The 20516-nt window shown below is 39.3% G+C and overlaps 1 protein-coding gene across 3 annotated transcripts in view; it reads left to right on the top strand.

Moving 5' to 3' along the window:
* NCOA7 (nuclear receptor coactivator 7) overlaps positions 1–20516 on the top strand; it is a 161615-nt gene that overhangs the window by 25290 nt on the left and 115809 nt on the right. For 2 of the 3 annotated variants that reach the window (XM_019967114.2, XM_019967113.2), the window contains exon 2: positions 1365–1475. The exons of the other annotated variant lie outside the window; for it this stretch is intronic. In XM_019967114.2, the coding sequence (XP_019822673.2) occupies positions 1426–1475 (50 nt within the window). In that variant the 5' untranslated portion in view covers positions 1365–1425. The remainder of the gene's footprint in view (positions 1–1364; positions 1476–20516) is intronic. 3 annotated transcript variants of the gene reach the window in all.

Here is a 20516-nt window from a genome sequence, read left to right as displayed (position 1 = left end):
GCCGTGTCCTTTAACTAGGAACCCATGCTCATCTTTCAGATCTTGGTGTGTGTGGGGCCTGCTGTAGGGTGGAAGGCTCAGTGTTCTTCCTCTAGGCTCTGTGCTTTCTCCACAGCTGTGTGTATCCCACAGAGCTGAAATCCTAAGTGTCTCCCTTGCAAGACAGTGAACACCATTAGGGCAAGGCTCATGTCTTATGCGACTTCCCTGGTGGCTCAGACGGTAAAGAATCTGCCTGCAGTGCAGGAGACCTGGGTTCGATTCCTGGGTCAAGAAGACTCCCCTGGAGAAGGAAATGGCAAACCACTCCAGTATTCTTGTCTGAAGAATCCCATGGATGGAGGAACCTGGTGGGCTACAGTCCATGGGGTCGCAAAGAATTGGACACAACTGAGTGAGTTTCACTCATTCATTTGACTCATTTATCACAGTACCTTCCCTGTAATAGGGATTGTGAAATAAATTATTTATGGAGTTGATATAAATTAGTAAATAATTTTGATTGATGAAATTTTTTTTTTTACTTTGAGACTCATTCGGGGTGAAAAGGCAAGATTTTAGGAAAGGCGAATGCTATGCAGAAAATTTAGATTAGTGTACCAGGCAGTAAGTAGACTTTAGGAATTTTTCAGCAGGGGGATGGCATAATGAGAGTGGTATTTAAGGAAGACTGATCTGGAGGCAACCTCTTATTATAGGTTTTAACCAGGTTACTCCTGCGAAGCAGAGGTGAGAGTTGCATGGGTGAGACAGTGAGGTAGAGGCAACCATATAAAACCTTTCTGAGGGATAGCTTCCCCAGGCTTTGTGCTTTCATTTCCACATTCACTCGAGTGAGATGTATTGATACTTGCTGGCATGTTTCCAAAATAGAACACTGATGTTATTTTTACTTTTAAAGGAAGAACATTCTTGTAAAACACCCAAGTGATCGTTTTTTTTTTCATCATTGTGGATGAGACATATTCATCATTAATGGCTTGAAAATAGTGATTATGAATTCAAAGATTTTTTTAAAAAATTAGCTTCTGCATAGCCAGCCTAAAATCTTCCAAAGTCAGCAATTTTTGCTTTAGCACACTTTGAAATAGTTGTTAATTATGAGAAAAATACTTCAATTTATTTTTTCAGCTACTTTTCATTTTGTTTTAACACCTCCATTCTAATTATAGTGTCCTGCCCCCCACTTCCTGCAGGGGCACTTGTATTTCATATATGACTCATGTGACTGTACTCACTGGTTAAAGTTTAGCTTCCATTTGTTGGGGCCATGTAGCTCTATTTTGCTTCTTTCTTCATATTGGCCATTAATGAACTTCTTAATTTACAGTCACTCTGTTTTGTTTGTTTTTTTTTTTAACCAGGGTTATGACTCATTGATTAAAAAGGAATTTTGCAAATACTTTGCACTTTTGATCGCATATTATGGATACCAAGGAAGAGAAGAAGGAACGGAAACAAAGTTATTTTGCTCGGTAAGCATTTGTTTGGCAAATTTATACCAGTATTGAAAAATGTTTGAGGGGACTTTGTCCTTAAGTATTAAGGACATTTGGCTTTTTTTTTTTTAATGACTGTTTCTAAAGAGAGCACGTAACCAGGAACAATTAGATGGACTTTGTTTCATCTTTTTATTATTTTTACTAGAGAAATAACATATGGTTCTTCTCTTTCTATCTTTGACAATTCTCTCAGGCCAGTGCTGCTCAGAGAGTCTAGCCGTCTGTATGCATCGCGTTGCAGACTGCTCAGAATCCTGTGTTTAGCAAGCTGCATTGAATTTTAAATCCTAAGTACTTAGTTCCTATTGCTCTTTAGCTTCATTGGTTGAGCTATAACTAAAAACCTATGTCATATTTAAAGTTTATTACCTTGTGGGGTGTTTATTACTAAAAAGTATGTTTGTAGGTAAATGGAATGGATGAAATTATATCATTGTAGTCCCTGTCATTTTTAAAGCTTGAACTCATCCAGCGTATACACATATGTTGGTATCTGAATGGAAACAATCTGCTGTATGATTGGTCACTATTGATAGATTGAGACATCTGTATGGCAGCCAGTCACTGTTCATAATAACATGAAGGGTACACTAGAACGTTCATAAACCATTCTGATGGTTGGACTGTTTTCAAGCTCAGAGTGAGAACATGGCTTTAAAATGATGATTATAATCTCCTAAACTGAAATATTTCTTAACCAATTCAGCTTCATCACATCCCCAACTCCAGCGTGCTTGTTGAAGATGCATTTCCTGTTTTCCAAACAAATGTCTTGGAAACTGAAAGCCAAACTTTTTGTTGATATTTTTATGTCTGGATAGATTGTTAATGGGAAAATGAAGGGAATGAGCATTTACGGAACTACTCTGTGCCAAGTACTTTACTTACTGTTTTATGTAGCTTCACAATAGAAGTATGAAATAGGTTTTACCCCCATTTATTAATGAGGTAACTCAGAAAATAAGTATTTTGTCCATTTCATGTAGTGTTAGAGTCAGTATTCAAATATAGGTTTATATTCAAGGGACATATTTCAGTTAGTAATACTAAACCATGAATAAGAATTTTCGGAAAGCAAGAATTAACCTACCAATTTTAGTGAATTGTTTTCCACTGTTAGGACCCCGGAGAGTATCAGGGTTATTTAGGGAAGAAAGAACCATAGAAAGATAGGACACTTAGAATAAACACAACAATATAGTGATTTTTTTAAATGTTTGAGATAATTTTAGATTCACATGTAGCTCTAAAAAATAATAGAATGATATCTTATACCCTTCATTCAGTTTCCCGCCTTACAAGACTATTGTATGATAAATGTCACAACTAGGAAATTGACATTGATACAATCTTCTAACCTTATTCAGATTTCACAAAGGTTTACAAGCATTCATTTGTGTATGGGTGTGTGTGCATGTTTTAGTCCTGTTCGGTTTTATTACATGTAGATTTGTGCGGCCACCATCACAATCAAGATACAGAACAGTTCCGTCAAGAAGATTTCGTGTGCTACCCTTTGGAAGCCATATTCACCTTCTTCCTTCTGCCCATCACTCCTGACAACCACTGCTGTTCTCCATCTCTATAATTTGTCATTTCAAAAATATTATATGAATGGACTCATACAGTAGCTAACCTTCTGAGATTGTTTTCTTTTCACGCAGTTCAATCCCCTTGATATCTTAGTCTATTTGTACTGCTGTAACAAAATACCACAGACTGAATGGCTTATAAACAGCAAAAATTGTTTCTCACAGTTCGGGAGGCTGGAAGTCCAAGATCAGGGAGCCATCATGTCTGTCTTCTCACTGTGATTTCCATGTGGTAAGAGGCAAGGAGCTTTCTCAGGCTTCTTGTATAAGGACACCAGTTCATGAGAGTTCTGCCGTCATGACCTGGTCACATCCAGAAGGCCTTTATCCCCTAATAAATACCATCACATTGGGCATTAGGTTTCAACATGTGAATTTTGGGGATACACAAACATTCAGATCATAGCACTTGAGATCTGCCCAAGATGTTGCTTGTATTATGTAATAATTGTATTATGTAAAAATTATGTAATAATTTTTCCTTTTTATTGCTGAGTAGTATTGGGGTTGTTTCTAGTTTGGAACTATTACAAATAAAGCTAGGATCATTTGTGCAAAAAAAATTCTTTTTGTGAGTATCAGTTTTAATGTATTTGAAATGAATGCTCAGTGGAGTGGCTGAGTCAAATTATAAGTACATTTAATTTTATAAGAAATTATCATACTCCTTTTTCAGAGTGGCTATACCATTTTCCATTCCTTCCTATCTGCAGTGTATAAATGATCCAGTTTCTTGGCATCCTCATCAGCATTTGGTATTCTCACTCTTTTTTTATTTGAACCATTCTGAGAGGTATGTATTGATAGCTCATTGTGATTTTAATTTGTGTTTCTTTAATGACTAATGAGATACAATGTCTTTTCATGTGTTTTTTAGCCGTCTGTCCATCTTCTTCAGCACAATGTCTTTTCCTCTCTTTTGTCTATATTCTAACTGGATTGTTTTCTTATTGTTTAGTGCTGCGAGTTCTTTATACTTTCTAGATACTAGTCCTTTGATAAATAGTTTGCCAGTATTTTCTTTCAGTGTGTGGCTTTTCCTTTCAGCTTCTTAACAGAGCCTTTCACAAAGCAAAAGTTGTCAATTTTAACTTTAATGATTCAATTTACTAGATTTTCCTTTTATGGATTGTGCTTTTGGCATTAAGTCTAACAACTCTTTGCTCAGTCCTGGGTCCTGAAGATTTTCTTTCATTTTTTTCCCAAACATTTTATAGTATTATGTTTCATACTTAAGTTGGCTATCCATCTTGAGTTAATTTTTATGTAAGATGTTACTTTAGGTCAAGATTCTTTTTTTCTTTTTGCCTAGGGATGCTGTAAAAAGTGATTCCACAAGCTGTAGCACCTGCTCAGGCTGCATGCAAACTGATATCAACAGTAAAGGTGGCTGTGGTTCATGAACAACCTGCTCAGGGTCAACAGTGTGTTGTTCCTAAGATGCAGGGGGAGGGGAGCCCCTTAAACTGAGAATTTCTGGAATAACAGCCTAGTATTTTTCAACTCAGAAATGCAAAAGTTAATTGTCACGCTTATCTTGACCTCTTGTGCAGAGTATTCTAACAGTGGAAAAGAAAAACATTCAAAAATGGGGTGTGATCCTAGAGGCATAGAAATAACAGAACAAGGCCAACAGTCAGTGGTACTATTAAATAGTAAATCACTGTGATGAGTTATTAGGAAATGAAAGAGGGAACAGTTTAAACTGTTTCAACCTGCATTTTAGCTATTATGATGCTGTTGTAGCCCTAAATGGCCAAGCTTTAAAAGCAAACAGCAAATAAACAAGCAGAAACCTGAAAACTTTATTATCAGGAAAGAGGCAGCCAGAATCAGAAATCTTTTCAACTGCCTCTGACAAACCGTAGAATTCTGCAAAGTGAAATTACCAACAGGATCTGCTTGAAAGCAAGTTTCTGACCACCTAAGGCAGTTTGCTCCAGCGTATGTATTTACAGGTGCTCCAAGCAAGATCTCTAGGGACGATCAGAAAGTCAGGCCAAGGGTACAGCCGCAGTGATGTGGCCACACCACCTTACACAAACATCTACTAGTGAAAGTGAAGTCGCTCAGTCATGTCCGACTCTTTGCAACCTCATGGGCTGTAGCCTACCAGGTTCCTCCACCCTTGGGGTTTTCCAGGCAAAGAGTACTGGAGTGGGTTGCCTGGAGTGCCTTCTCCACTGCTAGTGTGCAGAGGAGAGCAAAAGCAAGATCTGCCCTGATTTCTGCCTGCTACCACAATATGTATCAGAAATCCTAAAACTTGCTTTTAAACTCTCATCTCCATCCCTTTACCCTTCTGAGTAGTTAAATAGTCTCTGTTTTTTGGTACACTATTTTACCTTGTGATTTCATAAACATTGTTTGATTGTATTTAGTCAGTAATCCTTTACCCACCCCCTTTGTTTATGGTTCTCTTTCTTTCTGAAATTAACATCAAAGCAAAGTTAAATTTAAAAGACCCCATTTTAATAGTTTAAGGTTGAAACTAGTTACTTGAGGATCACCCAATCCTTCCTTTTCTTTATCTTGAAATATGCTGCATAGCTCTAAATGGAGGAGAAAGCAATGGCAACCCACTCCAGTACTCTTGCCTGGAAATTCCCATGGATGGAGGAGCCTGGTAGGCTGCAGTCCATGGGGTCGCTAAGAGTCGGACACGACTGAACGACTTCACTTTCACTTTTCACTTTCATGCATTGGAGAAGGAAATGGCAACCCACTCCAGTATTCTTGCCTGGAGAATCCCAGTGACAGAGGAGCCTGGTGGGCTGCCGTCTATGAGGTCGCACAGAGTCGGACTCGACTGAAGCGACTTAGCAGCAGCAGCAGCTCTAAATGGAAGCATGAATCAGCATCACTACTCGATAAATGTGTTCTGGATGAGCCCCAAGGAGCTTTCAGAATCTCCCGGCTCTGGTGCACTTGGTTTCTCAGCCTCTTCAGTATTTTGTTCTAATTTTTTATTCATGATCACATGATTCATGAGACATTTTCCCACACTTTTCCAAATAATTTGTATATACACAAGTCATATATTATATATGTGAGTATTCTGTGATGCTCGATAAGTCTTGAAATCAAACGAAAAACTGCATTATTAAAGGAAATTATACTTTCTGTACTATCTCCAGGGTGATCATTATTCCTTATGGACTCTGCTCCCTCTTTCTTCCTCTCATGGTTAGAAGGCAGGTATTTTGTATTTTTTTTTTCCCAATCATGCCACAGGGCTCCCTTCTTTCACACTCATTTTGACATTATTTGGCCCTTGCAGAATTTAGTGTCCTTTCAGTGACTTTTGTGTAGGCTCCTTTTGTGCTCTTTGTGTATGTGGTTCATCCCCAGATATGATTTGACTGCTGTGGAAATTTAGACTCAAAGGGTTTGAATAGCTTCAGTGAGATTACATGGCAGGCGGGTGAGGCAGCATTTGAGCCTGATTTTGTCCTTAACAGGGCTGCCCAGGGCTGTGTGGCACCTTGGTGGCAGAATGGCACCCACAGAACACAGGTACCTGACCTGCTGCCACTTACATTATGGGCTGAGTAGATTTCTGTGGGCAGTCCTGGCAGCTTAACATTAATTTATGCCACTGTAAATTAATATGCAGAAATACATCATGGATTCTAAAAATCTGCATTATAAGTGAACTTTTTGAAAAACAACTTGTTTATAACTTGAAGACATCCCATAATCCATATCTTATTTATTTTCTGCTGTGTGCTCAGTCACTCAGTCAAGTCCAACTCTGGCGACCCCATGAACTGTAGCCCACCAGGCTCCTCTGTCCATGGGATTAATCCAGGGAAGAATACTGGAGTGGGTTGCCATGCCCTCCTCTAGGGGATCTTCCAAACCCAGGGATTGAACCTGTGTCTCTTGTGTCTCCTGCATTGTCAGGTGGGATCCAGCACCACCTGGGATCTACTTTATCCATCTGTATAATACAGTTAATGTCAGAGTATTAACCAACCAAGGCAATATGGAACATACAGTCTGTATACCCAACCTGTGAAAGCCAGGTGTGTGCATTACAGTGATCCCGTTTATACCCTAGAATTGCACCGTGTCTAAAAAAAGTAGTTGCGCATAATAGGAAAGAATGCAGAGCTACATTTGGACAGACGATCTCAGCTTGCCTTCCTGGTCAAGTTCAGAGTCTAAGATTCAGTGGAAGGCATCACCTGGGTGGGTCTGGCTGGTTGACCTGCAGCACTGCTGACGACCCAGGGAGTGCTCCCTGCTCCCACAGAAGCACTCTGAACCTTAGGAAAGAGCCGTCTCTCTGTGGTACAGCCGGACTAAGAATGCATATACCACATGGGTGGGGTGGGGTGACGCGAACTCTTGCCCTTCCTTTAATTAACAGTCTCTAGGTTGTTTTTTCCTGCTGGCCATTAGAGAAGAACCTTAGTATGTCCCAGATTTGAGGGACAACCTTATTATTACCAGGTGTTGGATTCAGATATTATCATATTGCAGGCCTTACTTGAGCTAGGGTATGAAAAGCGAACAGATCCATTTTGAGTGCTTGGTATGTGTTAACTCTAAACCTTCTGAATATTTGGTTACTATCTTTTCAGTTTTACTATGCCTACTGATTCTAATAGAAGTTAATACTAATAGCATTGTGGTGCTTTATAAAGTGCTTTCAGGTGCGTTCCTCACTTCACTCTTACCATGATTGTATGAGTAGATAGAAATGCAGATGATGAAGCAATCATTTGAAGGTTAAATAACTTGCCTCCAATCACTGAGCCTTTAAATGGATGGTCTGGACCCTGTATCCCAGTCTGCTTCATCTGTATCTCTGATTGTTTTTCTTCATTCTGTGTTGTTTCAGTTTAAATTGCATTAAGTGTTCATTTTTACATTGTCTGAGAGGGGATTAGAACATATTAGAACATACTGTGATAAGTAGGAAAAGTTGTATATAGATTTGAAAGTAGGATATCCTCTTTGACTTCACTGGAAACTGTATCTGATTTCAGCTTCTAAGAACCATCCTAGAGGGCTGCTGGGGACACATGCTGTAGTGATCCATAGCCCTCCGCAAGAACACTCCCGTGTGTGATGTTCTTAGCTCCTATTTGTGTTTATGTGTTTACAGTCTTTCTCCCCCTAGATGGACCATCTGGAGGGAAGGGACTCAGCAGTAGTTCCTTCTTCCTTCCTTATGCCTTCTTAAATATTGGTTGACATATGTTGTTCAGTTGCTCAGTTGTGTCCAACTCTGCAACCCCATGGACTGCAACACTCCAGGTGTCCCTGTCCTTTGCCATCTCCCCGAGCTTGCTCAAACTCATGTCCATTGAGTCAGTGACATGTTAAGTATTTTTTGACCCATCAACAGACTGAGAATATTCATTTAAAACAGCTTCTTTAATGTAGGATACAAATGGTTTGTGTGTCTTAATTTTTTATCACCTTACATTTTTCAGTATTCAGAATTTTACTAACCTTAAAAAATTAAGAATCCTTCCAAATCATTTCCTGTGAAAAAGCTGCATCTGCCTTATTTGAAAATATTCCTAATTACCAGTTAAATTCTTGTGTGAGCTGTAGTGTTGTTTAAGGCTCATGTTTCCTACTTTCTTGATTTGAATTCAGAGCAAGTGGCTCTTAAGGGAATATTTACATATTGCTTGTCATTCATTACTGGGAAAAACAGCCATGGTTGAGTTTGATCTGCTAATGCTTTCAGGAAATCATTAACTTTTTTTTTCAAAGATTAAAAAAAGGCATATAAACATTTAGCTAGTAGCAGACTCGAGCTTTTGCTTCATTTTTAAAGAACAGGCAGAATGACTTGATTTAATTGAAGAATACTGCTTTTCAAGCTGTAGGTTACCAACCTGTTGGGCATCATGAAATCAGTTTAGTAGACAGGAACCAGCATTGTTTTAATGGAATGGAATAGAAAAGATCAGTTAGGACTGAGCTAGACTGAATAGAAAATAATCAGTGTGTGTTGTATGTAGTTATAATAAATATTATTTCATGAAAATCTTGTTTTAAATATTTATAAGGATGTTTATATTGAATCTCAATATAAATATTTTTTTTTATTGTGTACCATATTGAACAATGACTCATTGATTTAGAAAATTCTTCAGTGGTTGGTATACTGGCAGTGAAGTTATTTTTCCTCCCCGAAAAACAAATTTCTTTGATCTAACACACATTAAGCGATTGTTCAAAGACAGCTGTACATAAAATGCTTGTGATGATATAAATGTGCTTTCCCACTGCAGTGTAATGGTTCTAACCAATTTGGGCTTCCCTGGTGGCTCAGCTGGTAAAGAATCTGCCTGCAATGCGGGAGACCTGGGTTCTATCCTTGGGTTGGGAGGATCTCCTGGAGAAGGGAACGGCTACCCACTCCAGTATACTGGCCTGGAGAACTCCATAGACTATTCCATGAGGTCGCAAAGAGTCGGACACGACTGAGCGACTTTCCCTTTCACTGTCACTTTCAAAGAGAGCTGTACATAAAATGCTTGTGATGATATAAATGTGCTTTCCCGCAGTGCAGTGTAATGGGTCTAACCAATTTTAAGGATAAGTGACAAGCTTGTCCCTGTTTAACCTGAAATTCCCTTGCTGTCCCAGGGATTGTCCCAGATGCTGGAGTGAGACCCAAGGAAACTGAAATTCAGCAAAACTACCTGATGAAACTAAGCTTATGCAGCTTCTGCTCTGGGGCCTCCTGTGGGTTATTTCCTCTCTGTAAGACTACTAGCTGTGGGGTTGTATAGTTTTCTTTTCTCTTAAATGAGAGTAATAATAGTAGTTACCTATTTTTTAAGATTGTTGAGAGGATTGACTGAATTAAAATACATGAAGTCTTTGGAATAAGCTCTATTGAAAAATAAGCACAAATGAATTTTAATATAAATCTATACTGCCTAAGTAAGGAATACATGAATAAATGAAAGATTGAGAAAGAGAAAGAATAAATATAATATATAGGCATGAATTTTGTGTACATTTCAGGGAGTTTATCTATCCCTTGAAACTTGTCCAGGCTCTAGTCATGGGTCTCAGTGAAAGACCCAAGACAGGACTCCAAGATACAGAAAGACCAAAGCACGTGAAAAGTAAATGATTTAAGCTGCCCCCCTTCTTGCCTGTTGGTGCTGACAGTCAAGAAAGACTTCAGCTGAACTGACTCCTGGGTTTGGACTTAAACTTGTCACTACTGGCTCCAGAGACTTTTGTCACATGCATTTGAAACCTTTCCTTGCTGTTGGTCTGGGAATTGGTGCAGGACAGGGAAGCCTGGTGTGCTGCAGTCCATGGGGTCGCAAAGAGTCGGACATGACTGAGTGACTGAACAACAACAAGTTGTTGTTGGTATGACAACTCTTCCACAAGAGAACATTGAGTTCTGAACTAGAAAATGCTTTGTGCTCGCAGCTCAGGAAGTTCACCACTTTTGCTTGTAATCCAGCTGTCATTGATTTTGGTAGAAGTTTTCCTTTCTTTCCCCCCTCAAATTCCTGTCTGCAAATTTCTACAGTCTTCACCCCCTCTAACTCATAAGTCAGATGCTGATTGCATACCCTCCCACACACCCTCCCAGGTTAGTCTCTCTGAGGCCCACTTCAGATATGTCACTTCCCAATCCCCAGTCTTCTCTTGAATTTGAGGTTCTGAACAAAATGGCTCATTCCTATCTTTCTGTCTGAATCTCTTATTTTGATTTTCTGTACATTTCTTACTCTTTGCCTCCTCAGGCCTCTGCTTTCATTGTGCAAAGAACTGCTCTTTATGATCCACTTTTTATTTACAGTGACGTCAAACCCATCACTCTGGCAACCCCATCTTTAATTATCTCCTTGAGGCCTTTCCTGTTTCATCTAATCCTTCACCACCACCCACACACATAACTAGATGTGCCCTCCCTTGCTCCTTGACCCAAGGCATTGCTAGGCTTCTTAATCCCTTCTCTTGGGGCCCTGAACACCATTCGTCTTTGGATACACCCAGTAGCACTCTCATCTTCTCTGCCCTATTTGCTTGTGTTATTTATTGTCAGTTCTTTTTCATTTTTGTATTCCTCACAAGGTGTAGGTTCATGTCCTACTCCTAACAGTCATTCACTGTGAATGATGACCAACATGTACTACAGAACAGAGACTGATTTGTGTACTCATCTAGTCTCATAATTGCTCTGTTAGTATCGTAATTACAGTCAAAGATGCTGAACTGTATCACAGATGTTATGTAATTGACCCAGGGTCACCTAATGATGAGATAGCAGATCTGGGACACAGCCCAGGTATGCCTGACCTCACAGACTATGTTCTTAATTATTACATTGCATTCTTCATTAAAATACGTTGAATTGAGTTTTATAGAACCTTATCAGTTACCCATATAAAGATAAGTAGGACTCACTGATCTAAATGATACAGTAATTAATTAAAACTGATGTTTTCTGCTTTCCACTGTAAAGGAATTACTAGGAACTTTGGAACGAGCTAGGAAATCTCTGTGCTTTCAAGGAAACTTTGCAAGTCCCTACATACCAATGAAAAAGTCAGCAATCTCCTGAACTTCCTCTATATTTGGGGCGTATAGCAAGGATTCCCCTATGATTTCTCTTGATTGAGAGTTGGCAGCCCTCACAGGTGAAAGTCTCCCAGCTTGGTTACTTTTGTTGTAGAGGCAGTGACCTGGTGCTTGTGCCACAGGACATGTACGTGTTCATACATTTTTTTCAAAAACTTTTAAAATTAATTACTTTATTTCTCTTTTGGCTGTGCTGGGTCTCCGTTGCTGGGTGGGCTTTCTCTAGTTGTAGTGAGCAGAGGCTTCTCTCCAGTTGCAGTGGCTTCCCTCATTGCAGACCTTGGGCTCTAGGGCACATGAGCTTAACAGCTGGGGCTCCTGGGCTCCAGAGCACAGGCTCAGAAGTTGTGGCTCATGGGCTTAGTTGCTTTGCAGCAGGTGGGATCTTCCCGGACCAGGGATCATCAACCCTTGTCTCCTGCATTAGCAGGCAGATTCTTTGCCACTGAGCCAGCAGGAATGCCCCTGTTCATGCATTTTTACTTCCCTCTCCCTTCATGTACCATTTTAAATAAAGTTTGCATAAGCAAAATGGTTAATGTCCCATTTTTTTTTCTGTACCCATTTTTGTGTTATACCAGCGAACATGAGCTGGGCCTGCCTACTTGTTTTAGCTTTTTGCTTCTCACATGTAAATGAAAACAGTATTGAAAAGGATAATGGGCCAGATTTAAAGAGACTGAGCAAGACATAAGGTGGCCTATGGTTTGCAAATGTGACTCGGCACCAAGTAAAGCAGACAGATGAGTCAGCACCATGGAGCCTGAATCAGAGTGTCCCAGGGATGAGAAAGGAAGATGCTAGTTGAGTTGGGGAACCTCCTGGATCTCTTCCCAAAGCAAGACCTGGTCTAGCACTTGCTGAGGCAGAAGGTGGTGGCAAGCATGAAGGAGGGCTTTTCTTAATGGTTCTGTTACTAGAACCGTGCAGTTGATTTCACTTGAACCGTGTAAAGGTGACTTTGAGGTGGGTATATCATGTACTAAAATGAGAAATGTAGCTTTCTAGTTTTGAGACAGGGTTTCTTTAGGTATGAACTGAGAGTGTGATGTGCATATAGAGGAACCAGAAAACAAGGCTATGGATTGCATCAAAATTTAAAAGTAGTATTTATCAATGTACTTATGGAATACTTGACAAACTAGATAGCCAAAATATGAACCTGGGAACGTAGGAAACAGTTAATTAGAGGCCAGTTATTCATGCTTAAAATATTCTTTGCTATACTTAGAAAAACAACCATGAACCCTAATTCTATTTCTAAATCACTCTACGGCATTTAAATACAGTTTATACACACATGTCCAAGAGCACATCTGTTGTATAAAGAGGACTAGTTTCAAAATGGATTGATCCTGCTTTTGAATAGGTGGCATGATTTGAATCCAATTTCTGTCATGGATGCTTTAAGTTGTTAATCTTTCCATTAATTTTTCCTGTGCATGTGAGAATGTTACTGTTGATTATGACAACCTTGGTGCGTGTTCTTCACCATTTGAAGAGGTTTTGGTTTAGAAGTTGTGTAATGTATAATTTAAAGCAGGTGAATTTTGATATTTCAGGTTAATTTTGTTAGCACAGCAGAAAGCTGAACAGTAATTTGGTTATTTCATTTTCAGAAGGTAATTGAAGCAGATGCTGGTGAGGTCATTGGGGAATGAGCCATCTCCATTTCAATGGCTCCATCATTTTTTTTAAGTGGGAGGTATTTCGTTTTACTTTGCTAAATCAACTGCTTTCACTAGATAATGAGAGAAATTTAATTTCTTTTAACCATAAATCTGAGCTTCTATAATCAGGATTTCAAGATATTTTTCTTTTATAAGAGTAGATGTGTTTTAAATGGAAAAGTGTGCAATATGTACACATTAGGTATATGAAAACATAATTTTTCTGGATTTTTAAAATAAAAGAATTAGTTATAAACATACATATTTACCTTTAAGTGCAATTTGCACTGTCTTAACAGGTCATTGAAAACTTAAAATTATAAAGCTGGTTGAGTTATAAACCTAATCTATGTAATCTTCTTCCTGTTTATTTTTAACACATAGGAAAATCTTTGTCTACTTTGAATTTGGTTTCCATATTATCTGAGTAGTTCTTTCACCTAATCAAAAGTAGACTTTATTTGTTGTTGCTGTTGTTCTGTCGCTCAGTCGTGTTCAACTCTTTGCAACCCCATGGACTGCAGCACGCCAGGCTTTTCTGTCCTTCACTATCTCCCGGAGTTTGCTCAAACTCATGTCCATTGAGTCAGTGATGCCATCCAACCATCTCCTCCTCTGTTGCTCCCATTTCTTCCTGCCCTCAATCTTTCCCAGCATCAGGGTCTTTTCCAGTGAGTCAGCTCTTTGCATCAGGTGGCCAAAGTATTGGAGCTTCAGCTTTAGCATGAGTCCTTCCAATGAATATTCAGGGTTGATTTTGTGTAGGATTGACTGGTTTGATCTCCTTGCTGTCCAGGGGATTCTCAAGAGTCTTCTCCAGCACCACAGTTCAAAAGCATCAATTTCTTGGTGCTCAGCCTTCCTTACAATCCAACTGTTAACATTCATACATGACTACTGGAAAAACCATAGCTTTGACTAAACGGATCTTTGTTGGCAACGTAATGTCTCTGATTTTTAATATACAATCTAGATTTGTCATAGTTTTTCTTCCAAGGAGCAAATGTCTTTTAAATTTGTGGCCATCCACAGAGATTTTGGAGTTCAAGAAAATAAAATTTGTCACTGTTTCCTTTTTCCCCATCTGTTTGTCATAAAGTGATGGGAACCGATGCCATGATCTTAGTTTTTTGAATGTTAAGTTTTAAGCCAGGTTTTTCACTCTCCTCTTTCACCCTCATCAAGAGGCTTTTTAGTTCCTCTTCACCTTCTGCCATAAGGGTGGTGTCATCTGCGTATCTGAGTTTATTGATATTTCTCCTCGCAGTCTGAACTCCAGCTTGTGCTTCATCCAGCCTGGCATTTCTCATGATGTGCTCTGCATATAAATTAGATAATCAGGGTGATAGTATACAGCCTTGACATACTCCTTTCCCAATTTTGAACCAAGTTGTTGTTCCATGTCCAGTTCTAACTGTTGCTTCTTATCCTGCGTATAGGCTTCTTAGGAAGCAGGTAAGGTGGTCTGATATTCTCATCTCTTTAAGAATTTTCCATTGTTTGTTATGATCCACACAGTCGAAGGCTTTAGCATAGTCCACGAAGCAGGAGCAGATTGTTTCTGGAATTCCCTTGCTTTTTATGTAATCCCTCAGATGTTGGCAATTTAATCTCTGAATCCTCTGCCTTTTCTAAACCCAGCTTGCACATCTGGAAGTTCTTGGTTCACGTACTGCTGAGGCCTAGCTTGAAGGATTTTGAACATAATCTTGCTAACATGTGAAATGAGTGCAGTGAGTTCGAACAGTAGTTTGAACATTCTTTGGCATTGCCTTTCTTTGAGATTGGAATGAAAACTGACCTTTTCCAATCCTGTGGCCACTGCTGAGTTTTCCAAATGTGCTGGCATATTGAGTGCAGCACTTTCACAGCATCATCTTTTAGGATTTGAAATAGGTCAGCTGGATTTCCATCATGTCCACTGGCTTTGTTGTTAGAAATGTGTATTCTCGCCACTGCTTCTTAATCTCTTCTGCTTCTGTCAGATTCAGGGCATTAGTTCTGGTAGACAAGTACCTGAAGAACTGTGGATGGAAGTTCATAACATTGTACACAAGGTGGAGACCAAAATTATCCCCTAGAAAAAGAAATGCAAGAAGGCAAAGTGGTTGTCTGAGGTGGACTTACAAATAGGTGAAAAAAGAAGAGAAGCAAAAGGCAAAAGAGAAAGGAAAAGATATACCCAACTGAATGCAGAGTTCCAGAGAATAGGAAGGAGAGATAAGAAAGCCTTCTTACATGAACAATGCAAAGAAATAGAGGAAAACAACAGAGTGAGAAAGACTAGAGGTCTCTTTAAGAAAATTAGAGATACCAAGAGAACATCGCCTGCAAAGATGGGCACAACTTGGATAATAGCTGGTAAATTTATTTTTCCTGCATTCAGAAATCTAATGAGTGTCTCCATGGCTTTCTTTTTTTAAAAAATAATTTTATTCACTTATTTAGTTAGTTTCATTCTTTCTCGGTACACAGCTTTTCTCTAGTTTCCATGCACAGGCTTTTAATTGCAGTGGCTTCTCCTGCTGTTGGAGCCTGGGGCTCTAGGCAAGCAACTTCAATAGTTGGGGTATGGTGGACTCAGTAGCTGTGGCTCCCGGGGCCTAGAGCACAGGCTCAACACTTTTGGCCCAGAGGCTTAATTCCTCCAAGCATGTGGGATCCTGCTGGACCAGGAATAGAACCCATGTCTCCTGCATCGCCAGGCAGATTCTTTACCACTGAACCACCAGGGAAGCCCCTCCATGACTTTCTTTTAGTGCACAATTTCATAACAACTGAATAGGTTTGAGATGTAGAAGCACCAGGTTATATAGTAACTTGGTAATGTTCTGGAGACTTGAAAGAAGTGATTGAGAGTTATCTTGATATCTCATTTTCTTCCTCCATTCCTCCTCTTGACACAGGCACCATAACTAACTTCAGAAACATAAAATCTTTTAGTTGAAATACAGAGGTCATCTGGGCTACCACACCATGGCTGGAAACTCCACTCCACCCAACAAATTGGCCTTTTCCAGCCTGGATTTGAGCTTTCCCAGTCACAGGCATGTTCCAGGGACTCCTAAGGATGTTTCTTGCTTAAAAAGCTCTTGTTAGTTGACAGTTGCTTTTAAGTTTTTAGTTAAAATGTATTTCCTTTCAGATGGTAGAGGAAACGCTTTCAGTTTTTCACCACTGAGATGAATATTTGCTGTGGGTTTGTCATGTGTGTGCGTGTGCTCAGTTGCGTCTGACTCTTCGCGACCCCACGGACAGTAGCCCGCGGGAATTTCCTAGGCAAGAATGCTGGAGTGGCTTGCCATTTTCCTCTTCCAGGGCATCTTTCCGACCCTGGGATCAAATCCATGTCTCCAGCACTGGTAGGTGGATTCTACCACTGAGCCACCTGGGAAGGCCAGGTAAGACTGAGTGCTCACTCAGTTGCTCAGTCGTGTCCGACTCTTTGTGGCCCCATGGACTGTAGTCCGCCAGGCTCCTCCGTTCATGGGATTTCCCAGGCAAGATTACTGGAGGGAGTTACCATTTCCTTCTGCAGGGGGTCTTCCTGACCTGGGTTGTCATATATGGCCTTTATTATGTTGAGGTAGGTTCCTTCTCTGCCTACTTTCTGGAGACTTTTTATCACAAATGGGTATTGAATTTTGTTGAAATCTTCCTCTGCATCTGTTAAGGTGATCATATGGTTTTTATCTTTCAGTTTGTTAATATGGTATATCACATTTATTGATTTGCATATATTGAAGAATCCTTGCTTCCCTGGGATAAAGCCCACTTGATCATGGTGTATGATCCTTTTAATGTGTTGTTGGGTTCTGTTTGCTAGAATTTTGTTGAGGATTTTTGCATCTATGTTCATCAGTGACATTGGCCTGTAATTTTCTTTTTTTGGTGGCATCTTTGTCTGGTTTTGATGTCAGGGTGATGGTGGCCTCATAGAATGAGTTCAAGGGTTTTCTTTTGTCTGCAATTTTCTGGAAGAGTTTGAGCAGGATAGGTGGTACCTCTTCTCTGAACTTTTGGTAGAATTCACCTGTGAGGTCATCTAGCCCTGGGTTTTGTTTGTTGAAAAAAAATTTTTTTTTATCACAGCTTCAGTTTATGTGCCTGTGATTAGTCTGTTCATATCTTCTATCTTTTCCTGGTTCTATTTTGGAAGGATATAGTTTTCTAAGAATTTGTCCATTTCTTCGAGGTTGTCCATTTTACGGCATATAGTTGCTCATAGTAGTTTCTTATGATCCTTTGTATTTCTGCATTGTCTGTTGTAACTTCTTTTTCATTTCTCATTTTATTGATTTGAGGCCTCCTTCTCTTTTTTTTTTTTGATGAGTATGGCTAAGGGCTTGTCAATTTCGTTTATTTTCTCAAAGAACCAGCTTTTATTTTATTGACCTTTGCTGTTGTCTCCTTCAGTTCTTTTTCATTTATTTCTGCTCTGATTTTTATAATTTATTTCCTCCTGCTAACTTTAACTTCTTTTACTCTTTGCCAGTTACTTAGGATCCACACAAAATAAATCAAATCCCTCTTTCATATATTATCATTGTATGTATTTGAAGATAATGTTGTATTCTCTCTGAACCCTCTCTTTTTCAGGCTGACTATCCCAAGTTTCTAAATATCCTCACTTAAAATAGTTTTCAGATTCTTCACTATCTTGGTGTGGTTTTGATTAATGTATTTGGAGAAACATTACTTGTTATACTTCTGTTAATACAGTGGTATACTTCATTAGTTTATTGACAGTCATTCACACGAAGGGAAAAGAGTGTTTTGCTTGTGAATTAGAATTTTAATTGTATCTTGTTTTCCATCCATTATTCCAATTTTACAGAAAGTTTGAAGCCTGATTTTTAACATCAAACACATTTGCTGTCCATTCTAGCTTGGGCCAAATTATACAGGCTGAACACCAGGCTTGCTATGTCCTTATCCACATAGTTGATAAAAGTGCTGAATTGGAGAGCTGTATGCATTATGGCATGTTTGTGCTATTTGTGGTTAAATAATTATCTTTAAGTCTTTCAACTTGCTGTGACTCAATTTTCTCTCAGTTCACTTAACCAAAATCTCTAGCTCAGCTCTTTCCATCCTACTTTCATTAATAAGAAGCTAGCCACAGACATTTTCAAGAGCCTAAGTGAAAACTTGTTATACTGCCTCCTGTGACACAAGCATCAATATGCCAAATCCAGCAGCCTGTTAAAGAGAGAATTATTTTAGTTCATATTCATTCATTTTAGCATACCCATGGTGTCTCCCAGTAGCCAATAATTCATCTTTAAGTAATCCCAAATGATTTGTCTAATATCTGTCAGTTTATTTTTCTGGGAGTTGGTATCAAGCTGCTTTTAGTGTGTCATTTCTAGAATCTGTTTTGTTCCTTTTTTTAAACCAGGATCTTTTTTTTTTTCCTTCTAATCTTTCTCCATGATTCTTCCGTGATTACTAGTAATAGTTGTACCACTCAAGGAGTTACTGCTTATAGGGCTAGAGACTTCGTCCTGGGTTTTGTTTTTTCCTTAGCCATGGGTGCGCTATGCTTTTTAGTTTTATACTTTGTCTGATAGAGCTGCACTTTAGGATTGAACTAGATCTACTTTCTCTCTCTTACAACTTCATTCAGGGTGCCATAGGCAGTGGGCTTATTACTTCTTGTCTCTTCATTCTCTCAACATCCCTGAAATTTTCCTGTTACTTTTTCCTTTGCATTGTTTACAAACTTCTGTTAACTCTGATCTTCGGCTGTCCATCGTTGTCCTTACGGGTTTCTGTCATTTGCTTTTGGCTTTTGTTTGAGTGTCATTATGTGCCTTTCTGCATCCTTTATTTATGTCCATTGAAAACATGGGTTCATCAGGAAGCATTTGTTTCTGGAGATGCTTTTTGCTTTGCTTCTTCAACAGGCTCATCCGTGGTAGAGTTGGCAGAATTTGTTTTGAAAGAGCATATGCCTCTTGAGCCATTTCCCTTTTAGACTCTGGCCTTGAAGTCACACTCATCTGTCCTTTCCCTCAGCAGACATTTGTAGGAATGCACAATCTAGTGTAATAACAGGATACTTGTAAAGTAGTAACAATGGAATAATACTGGAAGCAATGTGCCTGTCAAGTGCTCTGAGCGTGAGGCAGAAGAAGTGACTGCTCAAAAGAGCCAGGGTATCATCATCAGAGAGGTGACGTGGGGCTGTCCTCCGATACCAGAAGGAGAGAGTGAAGGTGGAAACCCTGTGCGGATGCATGGTCACGTGACTGTGCCTGGGATTGCATGTGCCTGGAACACTGGGAGAGATTTCCTTAGATGAGTTGCGTCAGTATCTAACTGTATACTTCAATATCTTCCTTTTGAGTTACAGTCACAATCTTCAGCTAAAAGGAAAGGAGAAAACATTGCTGAAGATCCAAATTCACAAGATTCCTCCCCAGAACTTCCAAGTCACTCGAAAATTGTTTCAGGATTTTTCCCATTGTAGATGAGTCCCTTGACCGTGTGTCTGGGCAAGTTCCTCCTGACTGATGGTTTTAATAAGTTTTAGCAGGATCTCTGCCACTTTGTCCTAACTAACCCAGCCTGGTCAATTTTTGGTTGCTTCCAAGTGCTTTACTCTTTGTTTTTTAACTATTATAGCAATCAGTAAAGCAAGCACTGAATTAATTTATTACTTGCTAGATAAGAAATCATTCACTAATACATTGGTAATGCTAATGAAGGATTGAAGTTTGCCTTCTGAAGAAGAATAAGCCCACAAGCCATTGGTTTTAACAAGTCCCCTTTGTCATTGGTCAGTTAAGAGGCTTCATTTATGGTCCATGAGGGTCTAGTGTGCCAAAGCTGCTCACAAGTTGAGTTTTTAATTTTTGTAATATTTAAAATTTTATTGGCACGTAGTTGGTTTACAGTGTGGTGCTAGTTTCTGCTGTACAGCCAAGTGACTCAGCTATACATGTATATATTCTTTTTCATAAGTTTTTTCCCATTATGGTTTATTACACGATATTGAATATAGCTCCCTGGGCTATACAGTAGGACCTTGTTGCTTATCCCTTCTGTGTATACTGGTTTGCATCTGCTGATTCCAGACTCCCAGTACTTCCTCCTACCACGTACCCTCTGGGCAACCACAAGCCTGCTCTCTGTGTCTGTGAATCTGTTTCTGTTTCTTAGAT

Source organism: Bos indicus, chromosome 9, assembly GCF_029378745.1.
Source record: "Bos indicus isolate NIAB-ARS_2022 breed Sahiwal x Tharparkar chromosome 9, NIAB-ARS_B.indTharparkar_mat_pri_1.0, whole genome shotgun sequence".
In the NCBI taxonomy this organism is placed as follows: Eukaryota; Metazoa; Chordata; class Mammalia; order Artiodactyla; family Bovidae; genus Bos; species Bos indicus.
Note: the sequence above shows the minus strand (reverse complement) of the source record. Positions and strands in the feature narration are given on the sequence as shown.